At 39.8% G+C, this 10,000-nt stretch overlaps 1 protein-coding gene across 2 annotated transcripts in view; it reads right to left on the minus strand.

Moving 5' to 3' along the window:
• Positions 1-1,607: 1,607 nt before the first annotated feature.
• alp3 (alkaline phosphatase 3) overlaps positions 1,608-10,000 on the minus strand; it is a 13,934-nt gene continuing 5,541 nt past the window's right edge. The window contains exons 4-10 of one of the 2 annotated variants that reach the window (XM_079610683.1): positions 7,929-8,101; positions 6,642-6,782; positions 6,100-6,169; positions 5,455-5,589; positions 4,418-4,609; positions 2,284-2,400; positions 1,608-2,083 (exon numbers count right to left, since the gene is read on the minus strand). In XM_079610683.1, the coding sequence (XP_079466809.1) occupies positions 1,773-2,083; positions 2,284-2,400; positions 4,418-4,609; positions 5,455-5,589; positions 6,100-6,169; positions 6,642-6,782; positions 7,929-8,101 (1,139 nt within the window). In that variant the 3' untranslated portion in view covers positions 1,608-1,772. The remainder of the gene's footprint in view (positions 2,084-2,283; positions 2,401-4,417; positions 4,610-5,454; positions 5,590-6,099; positions 6,170-6,641; positions 6,783-7,928; positions 8,102-10,000) is intronic. The other variant, XM_079610684.1, reaches the window with a different exon arrangement.

Genomic DNA, 10,000 nt, shown 5'->3' on the forward strand with positions numbered 1-10,000 from the left:
ACGTTTTAAACAACGCTCGAATCACAATAAAACATTTTAACGTTTTAGAAACATTGCAAATGTTTTAGAAAATATTTGTTTGCTTTGAACAGAGAGAGGGTTTCTGCCTCAGGAAAACCATGAGCATCTGTGTGTGTGTGTGTGTGTGTGTGTGTGTGTGCGTGTGTTTCTGCGGAAAGCAGCGCGTAATCTGCTGTCTACCTGTCGACAGGTATGCGTGCAAATAACACGCTTAACCAAGACACACACACACACACACACACGCTCAGGTTTGATGAGAAGGACAGCAGATGGTCTAACTGTTACATTAATGACTCACGGTCTGCTAAAAATAACCATTCGTCGGCTGTGATTTATTATTCATAAGCGTGTGTGATAATTACATCAAATCTGCCCCGCCCCCTCCTCTCTTTAATTAACACACCGATCAGAGAGACTCTACCTGAGATGACGTCAGTACTCATCAAATGTTTACGATTCAACATAAATCAATCAAATGTTCTCTGATTAATTTCACAATTAATTTCACGATTCATCAACAAACTTAGATGTGGAGAAATAATATTAATATAAAGAATCCATAAAGTCCCGTCCTATTTATTTTCCAACATTAAGGCAACATTCCATTTTAGAACATTAACATTATGTGTGAATGTTACTGAAAAATGTAACATTTAAAAAAATGTACGTCCAATATGAATGATGTATAAATAATGTGTTTGTTCTAATGTTTTGAGAGCATTATTAAAGACAGAATAACTTTAAACAAATCATCTATAAACGTTACCTGAAGAACATTTCTTCGTAACTTTGCCAGAACGTTCGAGGAACTTTCCCTGTTAGCTAGGGTGCATTATTAATATCTTTAATGATTAAATACAATACTTTATTTATTAAATATAAAGCATGGAACGGAACTGCTGATAATGTTTTCTATTGAGTGAAAAGGCTTTACAGACGAAAAAAATATCAAGTGTAGCTAATCAAATAAACACTTAACGGCCCCCTAAAATCAAAATGTAAGTTTTTTTTTATCTTTTAGTATAAATACATGTTAGCCTTATGGTTATGAATAAGCAGGTGTGCTCCAAAACAATGACAAAATTCAGATTTATGAGATATAAGCATTCAAAACTTACAGTCTCTCTCTGCCACTAAAATGGATCAGGGATTTTAATGATTTCTCATCACATCTTCTGTCCAATCAAACGCTCTCTAGAATCTGAAGCTCCGCCCCCTCTGCTATAAACACCACCTGGCCCAAGCGAGCGTTGACACACAGAGCAACATGTGTGTGAGTGTGTGTGTGTGTGTGTGTTCGGCTGCTCGAACGCTCCAGTTTTATTACGTTTTCCAACTCTACGTCGGTTAAGAATGAAATGGCTAGAATTATTCTCATCTCTACTATTGAATCCAGCGTATCATCATCAGATCTCGGATTCGCTTCCATGGTGCTGTCAGTCTGCGAGGTAAACTAACTGCTATTGGCTGTTTGAAAAGGGGGAGGAGCCATTCAATATGTCCCGCCTTCGCTTCCCGTTTTAGTGGAAATTACATCAACGCATCAAACAAAGCTGCGCAATACAAGACACTTCAGTGGGTCTTTAAAAGAGTATTTAAAATGTTTTATAACATGCTATGGAAGCAAAATAGAGTTCAAAACGGACCAGTGCATAAGAAAATAAGTTTTCCCCTGTAGTGTTTTGCCATAAGCGTTTATTTCACATTCTCAGATGATGATTGTTTGGTGAATATCTGCTGCGGTCTCTCTCTCAGTGCAGTAACACACTCATCAACACGCTCAGGATCAGCGTCGTCACGGCGCAGAGGGGCGTGTCGGGGGCGGAGCTTCCCGGGTCAGTGGATGTGTAGGGAATCCCATCAGGCTCGGCGGTCGCAGCGCAGTGTTGCTGATTGGCACCGACGCAGGCCGCGTAAGCCATGGCGTGAGCGACGTAGTTCTGCTCATAAACGCCCTGGAAGAGATGAGCCATGGGGCCGCGGGCCAACAGCGCCACATCTTCCCCACCGTGGGTCTCCGTCTCCAGCGGGACGGCCGACTGCTGAACGTAATCCTTATCGGCTGAGAGAGAGAGAGCAGAAGAAATACACAAATACACTTTTCACAATACACATCATTTCAAAGCAGCTTTCCACATTACAGTATAGAGTGATCTAAGTTATGTATTTCAGAAATGTACATAACAGTTAGCGAAGTATTAATTTAACAATGTAATGCAGAAACAATGAGCTCATTGAAGGAATGGATACTCATTTTCTTACTGGTGTCGACACCGCGGAGGTCTGGACGCTTGTTGTCGACGATTTTGTGTCCCGGTCCGTTTCCGTACATTAGAGTCGTGTAGGGTAAAAAGTCTGAGGCAAAGATGGGAGATTTACCTGAGAAACAACAGATGATTGACAAGTGAGGATTATTGGAAGCATTAGGAGACCCGTAACAACATGTGTGTGCCACAACGCCACTAAAAACTATCAATCTGAGGCTACGTCTACATTAATCTGGATACACTTGAACACGGCGTTTTGGTTTCTCTCCGTCACACTAGCGTTTTCAAGCGTTGCAGTGTGGATGAGAAACTTTTAAAAACGCCTGATAACACTAAAATCTCCTTTACTGCACATGCGTAAAACCTTACAAAAGCTCACTGAGATGATACAGACGGAAATAAATAATAAAGTTATCGTGCAATTCTTCTGACAGGATCTTTTATTTAGCAGAATATCTCATGATCACTGATGTGTCCAGATCGCACTCACGCACTATTATATATTTGGTCTAAAACGCTAAAACTTCTCTCATGTTTTGCGCAGGACAGCAAATGTAAGTGAATTCTGTCATATTTGCAGGACTGTGATATGAAGAGTGTGTGAAGTCACATATTTTAGCAACAGTGTGAAAGTGAACAGCACATCACGGCACAATACCGCTATAAACATGAATGTCTATTGGTACAATACGTGTCACATGACTAAACTTACGTCATCGGTTTTAAATACCTCCGTTTTGACAGTCCACACTACAAAGCGAAAACGGCGTTTTGCAATCTATCCACTTTGGAGAACGTTTTCAAAAAGGTTTGTTTTCTTTAATATCCCGAGGTTCACCGCAGTCCTCCGGATCCAGGCCGTATCCGGATCTGATGATGGACCTGCGCCCGGACATGATGACAACGCATTCCTGAAGTGTCACTAGTCTCTCCCCTGTGAACACCTCCCTTCGCTTTACCTCTGCACAGATAAAACGTTGTCGGGATAATTCTGGTTCACGTGGCTATGCGGAAGCGATAAAAAATTCTGTATTATACATTTTTCAAGGCTTGTACCTTGGAACCTATTTCATGGTTTGCGTTCTCGAGACACCAGGCACTGTTTTGTGCGGATGAGCGGCCGGATCATGGTAAGTGTTTTCTGTTAGAACAGTGTCGTGTTAGCGGCCCCTAAGTTAATAACTAATGATCATTGCGAGGAAGTGAATCAGTCAAAATCTAACTTTATCTGGACAATAACTTTATTCTAGAGCTGCTGTAAAGCCAAAACAATCTCTGTAACTGTAATATCCTATTATCACTGTAAAGCTGCTTTGCAACAATCAGTGTTGGTAAAGTTCACTTTCTACACGAACTAGTTCAAAGTTCAGTTCTGAAATTTGCAAATGTTTAACTAGTTCAGTTCATAGTTCACAGTTTCAAAAATAAACTAGTTCATATCATAGTTCTTTTTTTTCATGTTGCTGCGAGCTATTATTTTTCAAAATGATTGCCATAAAGAACCACAGCAATTATGTTATCAGTTTTAACACTGAAGCTGTGCGTCAGATGTTCCCCGTCCTCACCGACCTCGTCAAAAAACTTGTTTAAATGATCATGCGACGCCTACATGCTGCTTTTAGTTTTGGATTCAGTCGATCATGAATCCGTTCATTGCGTCTGTCACGTGACAAATGAACGAAAGACTCGGAAGGTAAAGTCATTATTTATGTTCCCAGTAAACGATTTTTGACTGCATTATAATGCAGAATATGATCAAGATTGCGTAAGTGGATGTGTTCGGGGAATTTGCCAGTTAATAGTGTAACATTTAAAGCCCCTTAAATTAACGCAATGACTCGGAAAAAAGATTTGTTCATTTTGATGAACGAGATCGCACAGGAGAGTCAGGAGACACTGGTGACTGGTGTTGCCAGATTGGGCGTTTTTCCGCTACATATTAAGGCCGTTTACGAGGTGTTTTAGCCAGGTTTTGCCTGGAAGGCTCTATAGAAATCTGGCACCCTATTGAGCGAAGTTAAACTGAGAGTGTGGACGGAAGGCCAATACACAGAGAAAAATATGCGTTTTCAAGTGAAAACGTATTAGTGTGGACAAGGCCTCAGACGTGCACACAAACAGACACATACCCAGAATGCTGTTCCCTCTGAACGGGTAGCCGTTAAAGGTGAACGCATGGGAGTGGTCAGCCGTGACGACTGTTAAAGTCTCCTCCTCATTGGTCAGCTCCAGTCCGCGAGCTACAGCTTCATCAAGAGCAACCGCCTCATGCAGAGCCATGGCGGCGCGACTGTCGTGATGACCCTGATCGATACGGCCACCTGTGAAACGACTCATTGATCAATGCCAAATTACAGGTGTTACAACTGGGCTCAGTTGCTCTGAACGTTTCCTATTTTTCTTTTGAATACCCCATTTTTAAGATTTGATCAAAATCCGTTCAGATTACGTTCAGATTATTTTACTTGGATGGATATGGATGGATGGATGGATGTGGAAGGATGGATGGATAAAAATGGATGGGTGGATGTATGAATATGGTTTGATGGATGAATATGAATGGATGGATATTGAAGGATGGATGGATGGATGGATAAATATGAATGGATGGATGGATGGATGGATGAATATGGATAGATGGATTTATGAATATGGATAGATGGATGGATGAATATGGTAGGATGGATGAATATGGTAGGATGGAAGAAAATGGGTGGATGGATGGATATGGTTGGGTGGATATGGATGGATGTCTGAATATGGTTCGATGGATGTATGAAAATGGATGGATGGATGAATATGGATGGATATATGGATGAATGGATGAATGTGATGAATGGATGAATGTGATGAATATGGATGGATGGATGAATATGGATGGATGAATATGGATGGATGGATGAATATGGATGGATGGATATGGATGGATGGATGAATATGGATGGATGGATGAATATGATGGATAAATATGGATGGATGGATATGGATGGATGGATATGGATGGATGGATGAATATGGATGATGGATGGATGAATATGATGGATAAATATGGATGGATGGATGAATATGATGGATGGATGGATAAATATATATGGACGGATTGGTTTGTTGTGGTTTCAGTGATTGGTTATTCGTTTGATGGATTGGTTGTTTGTGAGTTGATGACCTTCTACCAGCAGGAAGAATCCTTTGGGATTTTTCTTCAGGATCTGAATGGCTTTCTCTGTGGTCTCTGAGATGGAGGGATCCATGCTGGGGTCTCTCTCCACATCAAACCTCAGATCACCAGGCTCAAAGAGGGCTAGAGAGACAGAGACACAACATCATTCACATTTCTGATGGATCTCAAGACCTGGAAACTCATGAAGCAGGATTATTACTGTTAAACTAAAACTATTAAAACACTTTATAGTTAGGGTTCATTTAATTGAGATAAATCTGAAATCAAATAATACAAAAATGGCACAAAAAAAGCTAAATTAATTAAAAAAATATTAGTATCTATAATAGCGTAAAAATAATACAAGTTGGTGATGATACACAGGGCAATTTTTTGAGCGATGTTGCCGAGCCATTGTTGCTTGGGCACGTTCCCATTGAAAATGGGCAATACATTTCTATCTGGATACTTTAGATCGGTTGTGGGCCCTGTTTCTCATCTGGTTGCCCTTTGACGGCAACATTGCTCAAGAAGTTGCCCTGTGTATCATCACCTTTAGACTGGTATAAAGCTCATAATCTCAGTTCCTCTGGTTCAGAAACCCAAACCCTTGGGGATCATGTGTCTCTGGTGTGAATGAAGGACTCGTACCCATCAGATAATCGGTCTTTTCAGGATCCACGGCATCAAAGTCTCTTTTATTCCACACGTATCTCGCAACCTGCACAAACACGGCAAGGCAAAGTCCCATTAAAGGAAGTAATTTCAGTCGGTGGCCATCTTTGAAAGGCCTCTCCCACAGCTATTTCAGTCATGCACGTGACGCCTCTCTCTTTGAATGGGGAAACATCAAATTCTCCAGTTCTTTACCAAGTTTGACTGTTGTCTGACAATAACTGTCTCATAAATATTGTTTCTAAATGCTCAAATCATGCCAAAAAACTGTCCTTTTCAGGCTGGACCAATGATAAAGTGATGACTTTAACAATTGGTGATTGGCTCTTTAATTTAGAGGGCGGGACTTATTCCCCCATATTGCGCATTGCACTTCTAAAACCATCCAATCAAGTCCATTTCAGGATGGATAGAAGTGCTACTGTTTCACGTTTAAATGTCATGTTGCTCCTGGAGATATTTCACAAATGAAGTCAAATGTGTTGTGAACGCTCTCCAGCTTCTCTCTATCTCTTTACCTTCCCCTCCTTCATGCTCAGCCACTCGTCGACGAGGCTTCTGTTGTCTCTTCTCTGTCCCTGTGCGCTCAGGTCTGCGGGATACTCCGGGTCGGGGAACCCTTTAGGCGTCATGTACTTCCGACCTCCTCCGATGATCACCTGCACACACTCATCGGTTTACTCTGGAGTTTACGAAACAGGCTCCGGTTTCATGTGATCTGATCAATTACAACGGATATGGATGGATGGTTGGATGGATGAATGAATATGGATAGATGGATGAATATGGATGAATATGGATAGATAGATGTATATGGATGATGGATGGAGGAAAATGGATATGAGTGGATAGATGAATGGATGAATGAATATGTATGGATGGATGAATGAATATGTATTGATGAATAGATATGGATGGATGAATATGAATGGATTAATTAATGAATATGAATGGGTGATATGGATGGATGGATGGATGGATGGATGATACAGATGGATGGATAAATATGGATAGATAGATGTATATGGATGATGGATGGATAGATGAATGGATATGGATGATAGATGAATGGATATGGATGGATAGATTAATGAATATGGATGATAGATGAATGGATATGGATGGATGAATATGGATGGATAGATGAATGAATATGGATGATAGATGAATGGATATGGATGGATGAATGAATTTGGATGGATAGATGAATATGGATGATAGATGAATGGATATGGATGGATAGATTAATGAATATGGATGATAGATGAATAGATATGGATGGATGAATGAATTTGGATGGATAGATGAATATGGATGGATAGATGAATGGATATGGATGGATAGATGAATGGATATGGATGATAGATGAATGGATATGGATGGATAGATGAATGAATATGGATGATAGATGAATAGATATGGATGGATGAATGAATTTGGATGGATAGATGAATATGGATGGATAGATGAATGGATATGGATGGATAGATGAATGGATATGGATGGATAGATGAATGGATATGGATGGATGAATATGGATGGATAGATGAATGGATATGGATTGATGAATATGGATGGATAGATGAATGGATATGGATGGATGAATATGGATGGATAGATGAATGAATATGGATGGATAGATGAATGGATATGGATTGATAGATGAATGGATATGGAGGGATGAATATAGATGAATGCTCCGTTTACATAATATGATCTGATCAATAACAGCAATAATGACATTTCATGAACGCAGCTGTAGGGTCACACCTCTCCCCCACACACACACACACACGCACACTCACGTCTATATCAGTGTTTCTGAGCATCTGTGAGGCGATGTCCACACACCCACCGGTGACGGCAGAGGTCGGCAGGTCGGCGTCGCTGTACCAGGTTCTGCTAGCGCTGTGAGCGTATGACGCAGCAGGAGTGGCGTGTTGAACACGGGTGGTCGTCACTATACCCACAGACTTCCCTTCAGAGACACCAAAGACACGATTACTTAGACACACACACATTCCCTCAGCTCACACTTAAGCCCCGTTCACACCAAGAACAATAACTATATTAATAAATATAGCTGCAAGCAGCGATTAATGAGCCAAACACAAAAAAGTCATGATAAGTTATGCAAACATGGCTTGGAGCTTCAGATTAACTGCAACAACGAGTAATTAAATATTTTTTTTGGGGGGGGGGGCAAAATGGCTGAGAAAACTAATACAATCACTACTAATATGATTGAATTGCTTATTTTTGGTGCCGCTGTTATGAAATTGATTTTGTGTGGTCAGTGTGAGGTGACAATGATACATACAGAGTGTCAATATGCCGAAGCCTTGCAGAGTTACAGCCGTAGAATCAGTTTGCCATTAAGTTTGTTGACGAGTTATTCAAGAACGGTTTGGTCAATCAAAAAAGGGTTAATATTATTTTTGCCAGCATGATCTGAAGATTATCTGTACCAATTTTGGTGAAAGTCGGACAAACGGTCTAGGAGGTGTTTGAAAAAGTAGGTTTTCAAAGAAATTCAAAATGGCGGACAGTGATTTCGACTAAATATGCCATAATTTCCATCACTGTTCTCTGAATATTATATTAAGTTTAATTAGAATAGGCAAAATTAATCAAATGTTATTAGCATTTTTGGAAATTTCATCATAAATTTTGGCACTGTTCCCGAAATGAGAGTAACGTTAGGACATGGTGCCGATGACTTTTACCGAGTTTCATGACGATGCGCTAATGCAATCGTATTACAGCCTTTTATAACTAAATTCAAAATGGCCGATGGTCAACACCGTAAAATTGGGAATCATTCGACTCTGTATGCAGCACTAAAGCAAAAGAGACCAGTTTTAGGATTTTTAGGCAAACTGTTCAGCAGTTATAAGCAAAAATAATCTTCATATCTCCTGACCAGTAGGTGGCGCTGTGCTGAAACGCTGCAAACATAGCCTCAGCACGCGTGTGATGACATGTACCAAGATTCGTCACATTACGCTAAAGCTTTGAGGAGATGTAGCCTCGCATCCATTTTGATGAGCTCTTTGTTGAAGTCGTTTAAGTGTTATTGGAGAACGGTTTGGTTTATCAAAAAGATTTGATCATAACATTTCACCGAGATGGAAAATTATTGTAAATATTATTATATTGTCGTCTGAATTGTCATTCCTTGAGCCAAGGAATCAGAGGGAAAAATTATTTAGTTTCTAGCCTTTACGGTTCAAAAGTTATTACCTTAATTGCAACTTACCTTATTACCATAAGTGCAACTTTGGACAGTTGGTGGCGCTAGAGCGATTGAGTTGGAGACTCCAAAATTGGTGTGTTTAATGTTCAGACTGTCCACTATCTGTGTGCCAAATTTGATAATTTTCCCACAAACGGTTCTATGGGCGACCGAGCGGAAGGAGAAGGAATAATAATAATAATAAAACAATAACTGCATAAATATAGTTCGGCTCCTGATTATATTAATATCCACACCAACGGAAGATTATGTATAATAATGTGTATTATTAGCGCACTCTGCGGGTTTTGTCGTCCTCCACTTTAAGCTCTTTAAAGCAGGATGGATTCTGATTGGCTGTCAACATTTTTAGCATTTCTTAGCTGGAAAAAAATCAGTTCTGAAAGTGATTACAAGGATTTTTTTGGCAATATTGTTTTATTTGTGGAGTGGACTCATCGTTTTATGTTTAGAACGATTTTTAAATATTTACTGTTATCATTATTAGTTATCGTCCTTGGTGTGAACGGGCACCTTTATGCTGTTAATCTTCTTTTTTTTTCAGCAGGATTTTGAACATTAATAAATAATTAATAATTAATTAAAATCCTGCTAGAAATAAAACAATCTCATCCGTTTACG

This window comes from Phoxinus phoxinus (assembly GCF_949152265.1).
Source record: "Phoxinus phoxinus genome assembly, chromosome: 4".
Taxonomy (NCBI): domain Eukaryota; kingdom Metazoa; phylum Chordata; class Actinopteri; order Cypriniformes; family Leuciscidae; genus Phoxinus; species Phoxinus phoxinus.